The 14573-nt window shown below is 39.4% G+C and overlaps 1 protein-coding gene across 1 annotated transcript in view; it reads right to left on the bottom strand.

The window, feature by feature from the left end:
- Positions 1-485: 485 nt before the first annotated feature.
- The window catches only part of CHAT (choline O-acetyltransferase), a 32979-nt gene continuing 18891 nt past the window's right edge, over positions 486-14573 (bottom strand). Inside the window, exons 10-14 of the mRNA XM_003207817.3 lie at positions 13574-13696; positions 12001-12142; positions 9870-9932; positions 5855-5992; positions 486-4088 (exon numbers count right to left, since the gene is read on the bottom strand). Of these exons, the coding sequence (XP_003207865.2) occupies positions 3819-4088; positions 5855-5992; positions 9870-9932; positions 12001-12142; positions 13574-13696 (736 nt within the window). The 3' untranslated portion in view covers positions 486-3818. The remainder of the gene's footprint in view (positions 4089-5854; positions 5993-9869; positions 9933-12000; positions 12143-13573; positions 13697-14573) is intronic.

The raw sequence follows: 14573 nt of genomic DNA, 5'->3' as shown, positions 1-14573 counted from the left end.
TTGCTGTGAACTAATCAGAGCAGGGGAAATAAGAGAACTTGTTGATGAAGCAATTCCAGCAGCACACAAATGCCACATGCCTGGGAGTCTGTTGATTTTAATTTTATTTTTTTTATTCATCTTATTCCATAGTATTTTATTCCTCAGTGGAACCGGACTCCTGCATACTTAATATTCAGGCTCTTGCCTTTTATTTGTTTATCAGCTAGGTGGTAAGGCTGAGCCAGTATACATCAGTCGTAAAGGTAACTTAACCACATCCACCTGCAACAGCTGCTTTGAGCATGGTAATTTAAATCACCAAGAAAACCTACAGCAAATGGCTGAACAAGGAAGGTTTAAAAACCACTTGGGATGTGGTGCTCAGGGTCATGACTTAGTGGAGGGTTGTTAGAGTTAGGGTAGTATGGTTAGCTTGTGGTTGGACTTGATGATTTTTAAGGTCTTTTCCAACCTGAGCAATTCTATCATTCTAGCTGTGGAAGGAGTCCAGTTCTGAAAGCCACATGCTTTGAGGTGGGAATCATAGAATCCTTGGAGTTGAAAGGGGCCTCTGAAGGCCATCTAGTCCAACTCCCCTGCAATGAACAGTGACGCCACAGCTACATCAGGTTGCCCAGGGTGTGATCCGGCCTCACCTTAAAAGATGCTTTTTTCTTTTGGTCAGCGATGCACAATCCCCATCAGACAGTTCTCGCTGCTTTCCAGGAAGTTGCAATGGCAACCTGTGACAATTAGGTCACACGAAACGGATGAGAGACAAAATCTCGGCACTGTCAGCACTACACCAAGCAGTTGCTCCTTCCATCACCATGGAGCAGCTGTGGATTCAGGACCCCAACAAGGGAGCGTGCTGATACTCTGGACTGGGTGTGGGCACTGAGGTGTCTGAGAGAACACTGTCTTTTTGCTGTTGTCTTTTGTTGCTGTGGAGCCTTTATGAGATTGTGTGAGTTCATGTCAGACTGAAAACTCTTTTAATGGAGAGACAGAGAGGCCACGAGCTCATTCCAATGGCTTTATTGGCAGCGCGATGAGCTGAAGTGGTGTTTACCAGCATTTACTTCACATCAGCTATACATATATATTCATATAGATACACGTAAACATGTTTCTATAGAGCACTGGACTACTGAACTAAACGGGCTATAAGTAAACACGTTTGTCATAAATCTATACTATTTTATAAAAATAAAAGTATCACTAAAATATTTCTGAGTCTTCTTTTGTCTTCTGTCACCCACGCTGCGCTCCTGGCACGCTGCCTCAGCCCTGCTCCAGCCACAGGCAGCAGGCTCTCACACCCTTAACAATATTGGTTTTGAAATCAGGTTTATTTTGTTTTGTTACCACGTGAACCAGTTTATATAAGCATCTAAGAAAGCTACCTATTTCTTGAAGTCATTAATAAATGCAGTGCAGCATGAGGTGATAAAACATAAGTGTAGGGGATTCTGTTAGCTGAGAAGAAGCACAGTCCCCATGAAGCTCCTGCTGGCAAACTGCGGATGCTCTGAGCTATGAATTTTATTCATCTTAACCTTATGCAAGACTGTCCAGTGTAAGTGTACCAGGAGCTGAGCCTGAGGTTTCTTACATAGGTACCAACAAACATTGGTACCTATCAAACTATGAATACAAAATAAAATTATACATTTCTTTAGGATAAAATGAATAATCAAGTAACAATTCACAGCATCGTATACCCGTAAAGTATGGCCGTAATTGCAAAGAGTTGTATGGAAAAAAAATCTTGAGGCTATAGTGCTATATTTATGTTAAAAGAGCAGAATGTCTTTGTAGTGACCTAAGACAGAGGAGCAAAATTACTGGGAATGTTTCAAAGTAATTTTCACTACTGTATAGAAAAACAATTCAAAGTCATATTTTGAATGGCATGTTTGTTGGGTGAACATTTAGTTTAACTTTCATCTTTTTGTTGTTGTTGTTGGGAAAGGGGTGATACGACATTTGAGTTTTAACTTTGGGGCAGCTTTTTTGCCATAGTACTATTTACATCATCTAAAAATAGATTCAGTCTTTGGCTTGAGCCACGTTAATGGAGTGATGAAATACACATTTTTAAATGAACATACTAACTTAAGAGAAAACCCCCAATCACTGTAGATCAACGGAGTTGATTTGCTCCACCATAGCTGACTTGTTCTGATTGATTATTAGGCTCACTGTGCTTTGGCACATGGCATGCATAGCCTTTATCCAGCAGAATGCTTAATTGAATGAATGTGACTAGAAAGAGGCAATAAAGTAAGCGTGGACATACGTAATCTACTGGGTCAGTATCTAGAGTACTTAGAAGTATATCAGTGCTTCTAGTTTATTACAGTGCATCTATTTCCCTTCTATCAGACCTGTGAATGCTTGGACATGTGATTGCTCTGTCTGCAAAGGAAGAGAAAAGGTCTCCATTTCTCCACCATCAGGACCCTGGCCTGGCTTCAGAGCATGCTGCAGCCTCCTAACAAAGGATGGGTGCCCAATTAGTTATTAGGTGTCTGTAGTCAGTTGCTAAGTTATATTCTGGTGATTCCATCTGAATGCTGCTAAGCGTGGCAACTTATTTCAGCTTGAGTGAAGGTGTGTGAAAATACCAGTCCTAGGAAGGTTTTGTAGGAAATGAGAGAAATAATGAGGAAAACCTCAGGGTAACATTCACAGAAAATGTGGTAATTACCAAGTATTCTATTACCTTTGCAACTGAATTTATTGTATACTGCAGAGGGTGATATCCTGCATCTGGTATTAAAATATAAAATATAAATCCCACCCAAGTGGGATGATGCAGAGCTGATATGAGTACTAGTACTCTTAAACTGGTATTTATCGCTCTATTTTAGAGACTTCCTTATCTTGCAAGTTTGCCTCCTTATTCTAGTTATTTATTGCTCTTTGATTTTCTGTGGTTGCATACAGCTCTCCTGCTGGTCACACTGACAGAATTCATTCCTATGCAAACAACAACAAAAAAAAAAGATTTAAATAGAATTGAATTGTACTTATGCTTTGTGCTTTGCTTCTCTGTCAGATTGGATTTTGCTTGCTGTCAGAAAGAAATAATCAAGTCAATTCCTTATGGACAAATTTATCCTAATTCCCTTTAATGGGTCTTATCTCCAACATGCTTCTTTCAGAGTGGCACTGTGCTTAAGACCAGTGCAAACCAGCATAAAGGCTAAACCATTCTGCAGCATTTCTGACTTAGGGGAACATGCAGTCTAATTTTACTGAGGTCTGTTGCTGAATTTAGAAACACACAATGGCCACTATTAAAAATGATCTGCTTTTGTAATGTTGGAAATAGTAGACTATTTAATGCTCCCCATGCTAATTTCAAGATTTAGTGGCAACAGCTCATTATTTACAGTGCTCAACATACCTGATAGGGGGAATTGTTTTATTTTTCCTCCTCTTTACATGAAAATGTTGCAGGAATAGATGTAACTGTTTTAGAACTAATTCTGGGGGATATTAATTATTTGGTGTGCTTTAGTATTTCACTCATGTCATATACAGACTTCAGGTTTTTTTTTAGAAGATAAATTGGCATAAGTCAATTATGGTTAGAAATGGTACTACAGTACGTACACGTATTACTGCCTCTTTCATTTCAGCCAGCGAGACCAAACCTTCTTGCTGATCCTCAAGCACGAAATGTAAGATTTCACAACAACAGTGTAAAAGAAATGGCTTTTTTTTTTTTTCTACTCTAATATATCACTAGCACTATCTTGCCTTTGAACAACTATGTCAATTTTTTCTTCTTATGGTGGATTCAGGATGATGTTTCCCAGAGCTTCTCAGAGTTTGCGGTCACTCTGCAACTGTGTGGCTTCCTCTTGTTTAGCAAGTGACTTTGCTGCTGTAGGGCTGCATTTGTTGCACAGATCTCTGATTTCTAGGAGGCTTTCTTCCACGGCTTTTGCAAGCATATCTGAAGATGTTTCCTTACAGTCTTTAAAGCTTGAAATGCAGAATAATATATGCTCTGGCTGAGGATTATAACATGCCCCATAACCATCGGGTACCACGGGCCCGTAGCAGCAGAACATTTCCATAGTCGTTGGAACCTGGTTGCAGGGAGAAGGTAAGGAGTGATTTCTGATTAATCAGAGCACCTGAAATCAGCTGCTTAGGAATGAGGAAAAAGATAAACAAATGCTTGAAACGTAGCATTTGTGGTTGGTGACCCTGCAGATAGCAGGGGGTTGAAATTAGTTGATCGTTGTGGTCCTTTTCAAACCCAGGCCATCCCATGATTCAGTGATAGCGAATCCCCTTTGTAGACCTGCAGTTCCTTCAGAACTCTGGAGCTGATGCTTGGAAGGTAAAGACTGCTCTGTGATCTCAGTATGGAATTTGGCTGCTCTGTTTGTCTTCTGGTGTTTAAAAACTGGCATTGTTTGAAGGGGAGATTATAATGCACGTCTTTTTTCCATTTGCCGAACAGCTAGAAGCTATGTCTCTGATAGGTGTGGTATTTCTAAGGCTGTATACAATTTTGATCAAGATCAAGATTCTTAGAACTTCTCTAAGATTTTCATTTTCTTAAGGTTATGTTAAACTTGTAGTGTGAAGGGTGTGATTGATTATAGAAAGTAGTATCATCCATCTCAATATTAATTTACATTCTAATTCTAATCTTCATTAAAAGTGATGCAGTGTAAAAGCATATTTTAATGCATCTGGGTGCTATATTTCTATTATGTCTCAATTTAATCACGGCATAATACAAGAATGAAACTCTTTCTAGTAGAGAAAATAAAAGATGTGATAGAAATCTATGCTTCAGACTTTGTGTATATGGGCCTTCACAAATGACATTTGGCTTTTTAATGGTGTAGAACAAGCCATTAGTCCTGCTAATAGAGCCATAGAATTGTCAGATAAATTTGCTGTGCAACAGCCGAAGGCCATAAAGCTATTCAGAAACACTCTTTGCTCACGGATAGTTTCCTGGAGAATTTATGTAGTAGTGTGTTGGTTACATTCATTCACGTCTCAAGCCTGCAAACATTATGACAAGATCAAATTACTTATTAAGGCTTTATGCTGCAGCATGATATTGTAAGTCTGTCTTGTTGCACAGATCCAATCTATGCACTTGGGTTTGAGTTTCAGTAAATGAATTCTTATATGGATTTCTTCTTTCATTAGGACTGCTGCAATATGCAATGAAACATTTAATTTCTAGGATGTATGCAACAAAGGATGTTTCCTTATTCAAAACGTTAAATATAAGTAATGTTTGCCCTTGAAGTATCTTAGTGTAGTGGTACATAACCATAAATCCATAAACGTCTAAAATGTCTGTAAATCTAAGGTGCATATCTGCACGGTTTGCAGTCTTGCACAGAATAACTGAAGGCTCTTGAAGATTTCTAACGTGGCTCCTTTCAAAAATAAAATCTCCCCATAGCGCTTGGCTTTTCTTTATCAGAGTGGCAGCGTGTCTGGCTTGGGGTTGTACAATCTCTGGCGTAAAGAATTCACACTACAGTTTGCACATTAGGGGAAGGAAGAAAAGAAAGGGAACAGGAAGATGTATAGCTTGGAAAGTGTAGAAATACCAAGCCCATGCACGAATTTCACTGAATTTGTGTGTGTGCAGAATTTCCAGGTAGGCCTTTGTGATGTTGCAAGGGAAAAGATAACTTCAGTTAGTATTTACTGTGCTAATTGTGAAAAATGAGCCAAAACCAGATTAAATATCTGGAGAATTTTGCAGGCTTCTTGGTGGTACTGTATTTTTCCCAGTCTATCGTTTCCATTCTGAGACACAGACTTGGGCAGATCAGTTACTCTTTGCTTAGCAAGTGAATAGGGAAAAACTTACCTGACTGGTAGAGAGAATGAATCTATTGCTTGTCAGGTATGTCTCATCTGTAAAGATCTCTGGCAGTTCCTTGAAGTGTTCTCGTGCCACCTCTCTCAGCCCTAGCAGGTGATTGTCTATTGCCATTCCAGTAATAGCCTGTGTAAGACATGATAGACACCAGCATTCAGCTGAGTATGGAGATGCATTCCTGGCTGTTGCTGCCTTGTTTTCTGATTGATGAACTTAGTTTGAGTAATGTAATGCCTGTAATGTTCAGATATTACTTGGAGTGTATATGCTGTTGATACTCAGTAACTAGGTGTTCGTGAGGTGCTTTGAAGTTGTGAAAATTAGGAAGGGGATGATCTTCAGATATATTATGTGCTGATGTTACCTGGAGTTCTAGATGCTCATCATTTCCCAGAACGGAATATCATGGAGTGGACTTTCAAAGTTGCTGAAGGGAGCATAGGAGACAACAGAAATCTCTAGGTGTGTTTTGGAATTAGTTGTGCATCACTTGGGTTATATTTCAAAGAAGAAAGCTCCACAATGCTTCCAAGTGAGATCAAGATAACCTTTTGATGCCTTGCAGCATGGATCTCACTCTAGAAGTATATATCATTCAATGAAAGTAGATCTAAAGATCTAGTAGATGTGTACTAGCAGATTTACTAGGAACAACTTAAATTGGAAGGGACATCTAGAATCTTTCTTTTTCTGCTATACCTCTGTGTAGGGCCAGTATGAAAGGATCCTGTTTCAAGTATAGAATGGTTAGATCTACCAGTGTTCTATCACAGTCGACTAGCGTCTCCCACCAGTTCAGAATTAGGATTAGGGATGCGAAAGTCTTCTATGTTTAATTGACTGCTCAAGTGCTCCAATTCCCCTTCCCCTGGGGTTTCATTGCAGAGCTGAATTATCTCAGGGGCAGCCCTTATTTTAGCCTTTGTTAACATGAGACAACTGAAAACAACAGATGTGGAACAGCACAGGGGGCAGGCTGGTGGCCAACTCTTGAGAACTAACCATTCTGAGCCTGAAGTAAGCCTCTCTGGGAGCTTACCGTGCTTGGGTTTCTGTGCTTTATCCAGCTATCTAGCACTATAGATTTAGAGAATTCAATTAGCTTTAAGATTTTTTGCTTGATAGAAAAGGTGAGTTGAAGAGGCCAGTGGGATCACAAGTCAGTAGAGGGAGCAGGCAGGCAGACAAACAGTCAAACATTACATTTCCAGGAATTTGTTTCTTTAGAAAACCAAGTCAAAAATATGGCATCTGAAGAACAGCATTCAGCTGCTCCAACCAGGCAGGAATTGCCTCAGATGCTCGTTCAGTTTGGGCTCACTCTTGCTGGTGAGGGCACTGATTGTAAGGATGGAGCTTTAGTTTTAGATGGGAGGCTGATGTCACACAAGAAGGAAATGCATAGCAAGGGAGGCTGTGCTACACTGAGAGCAAAGCAGATAACCCCATAATGTAAATCCCTTATAACAAGGGAAATAAGCAACCTGAGAGAGAAAGTAGGATTTAAAAGAGAACACGAGCTTGTTTCCCCTCTTGAAGGGAGAGTTAATATATAAACAAAGATCACAAGCTTGTTCTTGAGGGGAGAATCATTTCGACCAGCAATAAGTGCCTGAAACATGGGGCTGGGAGTGCATAATCTTGTCTGGTTTATTAAGGAGTAGGCACCCATTGGTAAAGGGGCCGTTTGTTCATCAGCCCAGATGAAGCAAGGATGCTGCAAAAGGTAGCATACATCAAGGCAGTGTTTACATTGTTTTTCCCATAGAGGAAAACTGACTTGATAATCAAAGGAAATATTTTGCTATCACACAAGATTTATAAGGCTGTTAGCAATGACATTTTTGCAGCATAGATCAATGTCATGTCTGAAAAGAGGCCGAGACAGGCTAACAAAATAAACCGTGAGTCAACGCATTGGAAAAAACTGTGCTAAATTGAATTTTAGAGCTCCGCATTTAAGATAGCAATGCTACTAGTAAGCCCTAACAAGGGGAAATAAAATCATTAAATTGCTTTTTGCTTTATGAAGTAGACTTTTTTTGTTTGTTTTTCTTAGGAAAAGTCTGTTATACCCAATTTAATCAGACCGTGGAAGCCTTGCCCCAGTTTAAAGACACATCAATTAAATTCTGACAAAGAAAGGGGAGTTTGGTGAAACACCTAGAAGTACTTTTAAATTTAAAGATAAATTAATTTTCTTATGACGATTTTAGTATTTTGCTATGAGCTACATTTGAGGCTGAATCTTATAGCATTTTCTTGAACTGAAATGATTTGGAGGGAGGATTTTGTAGGAAATAAATATTTTTAAAGCGGAAAGGTACAGAAACTCTATTGGTTGTGACCTACAGTACCTTGTGTTCATTGTGCAATTATTCTGAGATCATTCAGGTGAGATAGTTACCCTACGGTAAGACTTGCCTCTGTTTTAGAGATAATATTGAGTCTCAGCTTCAAAACGCAGTCTCCTAGCACTGAAGCAAAAACTACTTTTCTTTCCAGCTTCTTTAATTTCACAATCCTAGGAACAAATACTGCCTTACAGCAACATTTCACCTCTCCAGTGCTCTGACTATATCTCTGGAAGTTAACGATTTCTTGAACATTATGAGTATTTAATCAGCGATCAGCAATGTGGGTTTGTTAGGCAGTGATCTGAGGCAAAACCGTGGGTAGAAAATTCACTTAACATAGCTGGTTATTAACATTTATTAATGTCATGAGTGGCTTGACTGGGCTGTTCGTAGAGCAAGTCTGCGCTTTGTCTTGGCACGTAGTGATACAAAACATTACAAATTGTCTCCTTTTCAGTCAGCAGAAAATGAGTTGTTTTTGATGCTAAACCGATTTAATCATTGGAAGGTTCTTCTTTCTTTTGCTAGACACCGCACTCAGGTTTTTAAAAGAGAGCTTAATCTAATTATTTCCTCATTGTTGATTATATCGTTATAAATTACAGTTTGGGTCTGCTTTCCGGTATACAAGTCCATCTAATGAGCTGTTCTCCCAGCTTCTGCTCACAGATTTAATCCAAGTGACTGCTTTTGTCAGCTGAGGATCGAGTCCCAGATAAGGACCTCTCACCTCTAGGGAAAGAGAAACCTACAGAAATGCAGTCGGTTCTGAGGAGGGCAGGAAGCTTCCAATATCTTACAGCCCTCATGAGCTTACATGTAATGCTATAGCTTATGGGTCTGAGTGCCTGTAAATTTGGAGGATCTAGATCTTGCAATTGCCGTTCTGTTGCTCACGTGTTACACAGCAGTGAAGTCAGTTGCTTTTATGCCTTCCTTTCTTTTTACCTGATAAGTTGTTCCATTCCTACTTCAACTTAAAATAGCATATTGCCACTTCTCTTGGCTATCTGCATAGGTAATATTTCATGATGGACCCAAGGAGCTTATTATATAAAGGTTTATCTCATCTGAGTAACATTCTGTTTTGCAAATCCTTCGATACCTATTTTTAAAAAAATCCTCAGTAAATACCAACAATATAAACCAAACAACAACAAAAAACCTTGGTTATGTTTTGATTGCATTCTCTTTACAGCCACTTTTGCATTGTTAGTTCGTACAGTGCAAAGCTTAATGGAATCCTAATTCATGGCTGAGAGTCCTAACTATGACACTAATACAAATAATTAATGTCTGACAGATGCGCATTCCCCGTGAATACGATGGATACAGAGTGCTATGTTCCATGTAAGTTCAAGATAAGTGAGTTAATGTGCAAGAGTGGAGGCTTGCCACTAAGTTTTCTATATAATTTTGTTATTTTTCTTTCCAGGAGGTTGTTTTTTTGTTTTGTTTTGTTTTGTTTTTAAGTAAGATTGTTTAAATATGGCTTTATGGAGGGTGTCATGAGAAATTTTCCTGTGACATGGTATTTTTGTATTTTGAGATATGCATGATTTCTGATGCAGTTAATGATTGTATCTTCATACTTCAATTGGAAGGTAAAAAGAAATACTTAATATACAAAGCAGCATTTTACTTACCAAAATAGTGTAATTAGTTTGAGCTGCTATTGCATCCTTAAATCTCTGCATCTTCTCAGAATCCTGTTGGGGGAATTGAAATATGTCTCTTATTGCTTGAACTCTCAAAGAGATCGTATCTTCCATCAATTAACCTGCAGTCAAACAGCAGGCACTCTCAAATGTCCTTTGCTCCTTGCTCAGGTGGAAGTATTCCTTACAACTGAAAAGCCAGAAGGATTCAGTGCCCTACTCAGTAACCGTGTATGGTTGTGCAAGGGCTGAATGAGGGAATTGGTGGTCGTTTGTTTGAGGCCAGAGCAAGACTTGCGGTTCCTTTCCATGGATTTTGGGCGTGTAGATTATTACTAATTGAATTGCTGTATCTGAAGTAAGAAAATAATTGCTTAATGTAATTCAGCGTTTTCAGAACAGCTGGGTGTCTTTTCCAACATGCTTTATTTGGACAATGACAGTGATATTAATGGAAACCATTACTGGTATTTTACTGGCTGGTCAAAAAAAATTACTCCCCTGTGTGAGAAGGCATCTAGGATTTTTCAAGGCTGTTCTACCGTCCATATATGCCTCAAATTTCAGATAACAGGCTAGTAAATTTTGAGTCCTGTCAAAAGTCAGGCTTTCATGCCAATGGAATGATCCTAAGAAATGCTGCCCTGATGTACATCAAAGCAGAAGATGCAACACCGGGAGACCCTGAAACAGCCAGAAGAGACTGGGTCTCCAGATGAACAGGGGGCCTTCGGCTCCTATGGACGATAAATGGTCTTGTTAACAAAGAATTCATTTTAGAAGCAATTCAAGGCCACCATCAGGGACCTTCAAAGTACAGAGTCTGATATTTTTTTCATAGGGCTAGAGCCAGGCCTTAGATCCTTTATACAGATTAAATTACCACATGCAGTCTTTAAATCTGATTAATTTACAGCTAGTCCAGCAATCTCTGCAGTGTCAGATGCTGCCTCTTTTACAGCAAGTGTCAAAAACATGAGATATTTCTCCTCCTAGAGAAACAATCTGACTTGACCAATCTTTGGTGACTGTTCAAGCTATCATTTGAAGATAATTTTTATTAGCATTGGATAGAAAAATATTTTTAACTTGACAAAAAAGCCATGGAACAGTGACTATTTCCCTGGACAATTTTTCCCCTCATCCTCAGGGGTGTGAGAGCTTGGTTTACATTGTTTCAGTAATTTATGCTTAATCTACAGCCCAGCAATATTTCTACTGATGCTACTCTAGATACTGCAGAACAGCTAGATTGGTTTTCTCTGCAAAATAGTTTAAGCTGTGGCTGCTTGTTTCATTCAAACAGCCACCTGGAAATTCCCTGTACAGCAGTGAAGTGCAATGAGTGGAAGTGGCACACAGCGAGATGCTAAGGGAGGCTCTGCAGGGATGATGGGCACAGAGCTGTTCATGCAGCTATAGTTTCAGCTCTGTCAGCTGCACCTCTCTGCACAGCCATCTAACATACAGAGTACTCATGCTCCTGGAAAACAGATGGTAGCACCTCAAAGAAAGGTAACAATTTTTATTTTTGCAGTGATGTCAGGACAGTTTGGAGCGTTGTTTTATTATACTTTTTTTTATCATGAAAGCTTTTCCATCATGAGAGTTCAGCCCTCGTGGAGATCCCAGAATATTACATGTATGTAGCAGAAATGTGACTTCAAAATCAAAAAGATGAGCCACAACATATCCACTAGAATGAAAACGTGAATTATTCCACATTGCACATTGTGACCTGCCACTGAGCTTTCTGCTGCTGCAAGGGAGCAGCCAGGCATTTCTCCTGGAGTAGTAGTATAATGGCCATGAGGTTTCCATGTTCAGCCTAGATATTTGGACCTGGTGATAGATCATTTGGACAGCAATATTAAGTCTAATATCAGATGTTTTGTTTGTTTCAGTGTCATGTCTAGGCCTTTGAATCCTTTGTATGCTCAGTTAAATGAATAGATATTCAGATCAACAGTCGGTTTGCACAAAGAGCAAAATCCTGTGAGAGCAGTTGCTTCTTTTATGTACTCAGCTAACAGTTAAAAAGTGAGAGATTGGGAATCACAAGTGTATTTACTTGCTTAGGGTTTCGTTAGGGAAAGCAGAAGGAGCCAGACCAACATACCGACAGAGCTGGCTTGTCATCAGTCATTGCTTTCACAAAAGCAAATGCTTCCGATGTAGCAGACCTAATATTATCAACTCTGCCCTCATCAAATCGGCGTATGGAAGCACTTTCATAGGTAGGGACAAGTCTCCTGTGGCACCTGAGAGAACAAAGTAAAAAAAAAAATCCGAAGAATAATTATTTTCAAGGCATCATAAAGATTCAAAGAAATACAGGCTTGGTAAATTTTACTGTTACAGGGATGATTTAATATTTTATACAGTATTCATCTTAGTGCTGATAGAATTGTATAAGAAACTTAAAAAAGATGAATGCTCACTTCTCTCTGATACGAGGGGCTGCATATAGCTGTTCATATTTTAGTTATGCATTGCCAGTAAAAAAAAAAGATTTGCTGTGTGAAAGCAAAGCTAGTAAAACTAAAATCTATGGAAAGATTCTCAAGGAATGTTTTATTTGTACTGCATCATAAAATTATTGTCTAATTAATCAAGGAGTGAAATACACTTTATTTACAAACTCAGTGGGACAGTGAGGAAAGCAGTAGGAAAAAAGCACGTTTTTTTTTGAGACTGAGCTGGAATGAAAGCCTGCATTGCAAATAGAACACGGGTCGTTGTTTAATTTAGAACCAGGTATGGAGCTACCATGCCTTGCTTCAAGAGACCTACTGTGCTTTACATACTTCTTGTTGAGTCAGCAGTTTCAGTTATAAGGTTTGTTGTTGTTGTTGTTCTTTCTTTCATTTGTAAATACGTGAAATTTAAATTATAGCTCAGATCCAGATGAACATCTTGGGCCAGGCCGTTGCTGGAGTTCGGTTAATGGAATATGGAGAATGGGTGTTTAACAAATGTTTATAGATACACAAAACGTGTTAGGCATCTGTTCATTTTGGCTAGGTAAAGACGGCTTCAGGATTTAATTTGACATGATAAATAATTATTTGTGTAATAGGCTGTTCTGCAGGAAGCCATGCAACCGATCTCTAGCCTGGCGCGTTAGCTGTTCTGACAATGTGGAAGGCAGCTTTTAACTTTGATGATACCATGGACATTAGAGGATATTATCAAATCTTGGGATGTCTCTAGAGAAGGAAGTAGAAGTAGTTACTGCCTTGTGTAGGAACTCTGATCTGAAATTCTGTTGTAGTGTTTTTTTCCTGTGGACATTTAACTCCTTGCATATATATGCAGTCAGCTATGAGTTATTGCCACGTTTCCTTCCAAGCTACCCACAATGGCAAGGGGGTGGTTCTAACACAGGGACTTAGGCTGATTCCTGCTTCTGTCTGCCAATCTCTGCTACATCTCCTCACCTCTTTCTCTGCCCCTAAGACAACTATGGGGATGTTGAAGGAGAGATGGGGTGACAGGGATGGGAGCATGAAATGGAATGAAAGAAAGGAGAACTCCATCTCAGAACTGCATGGTAATTTCTATTCTACCATTGTTATGCAAGATTATTCATTTCCAGGCAGGAGGCAATTTTTTTTGGCTACGGAGAAAATAGTGGACCCTGCATAAACAACTGCGAGTTCTCTTGTACTTATGGTTTGAATTAACCTTACCTGTAAAATGCCAGCTGCAGTGCTACTTGAATGTAGGCATCTGGGCTGGTCCTCTGTTTCTTAATAAACTCCTTTCCATAGTTCACAAACTTGTAGGCAATAAAGTCCAGATTTTTTACTATCCTGGAAAACAAGTAGAGGCAGTTAACGGGGGGAGATGCGAGACTCTCGTGTTACATTTCACACTGTAGTTAAAGCCTGGAGAACAGTTCCTGTTGTACCCACAGAGGTGAGAGTGCTCCTGCTCTGCAGGCAGTCTTGGCCTTTGGTAACTTATTCCTAGTAGTCACAGTTATTCATATGAGTTCTAGACTGGGCTTGTAATCTGCAGCCTTAATGTGAACTGCGGTGCTCAAGTCCTTTTGTTCACGTTTTAAATGGTTTTAAACTAAGATGGGGAGTTTTAGGTTGGATATTAGGAGGAAGTTTTTCACTCAGAGGGTGGTGAGGTACTGGAAGAGGTTGCCCAAGGTGGTTGTGGATGCCTCATCCCTGCAGGCATTCCATGTGGCTCTGGGTAGCCTGGTCTGGTGGTTGGTGACCCTGCACGTAGCAGGGAGTTGAAATGAGATGATCATTGTGGTCCTTTGCAACCCAGGCCATTTTGTGACTCTGTGATTTTATGTCTGCTCCTCTAAGTTAATTCTCTATAAGGACTCCATTTCAGCATGCAGGCTTATGGTCTTAATAATTTGAAAAAAAATCTCTCCTTGCCCTTTCTCCCCTGCCCCAGATCATGCAAATCTCTTACAGTTTGGAAACACCATTAGAAGAATTAACCTTTGTAGGAGCAACACATGTATTTGTTGGATGTAAACAAATAACATTATTGAATTCAAATTGCTTATTCAAATCAGTTGTAGTCTACTGTCCCACATATATATATATTCCCATTGCCTTGGCCTCTCTTTTATCAGGTCAAACCCATAAAATGCACCCATATAAATAGAGGACCTGTACTATTTGCATCCTGTGCAAACAGGACTTTTTTTTTTTTTTT

This window comes from Meleagris gallopavo, chromosome 8 (assembly GCF_000146605.3).
Source record: "Meleagris gallopavo isolate NT-WF06-2002-E0010 breed Aviagen turkey brand Nicholas breeding stock chromosome 8, Turkey_5.1, whole genome shotgun sequence".
NCBI classification, from domain to species: Eukaryota; Metazoa; Chordata; class Aves; order Galliformes; family Phasianidae; genus Meleagris; species Meleagris gallopavo.
This window is presented reverse-complemented; position numbering and strand designations above follow the sequence as displayed.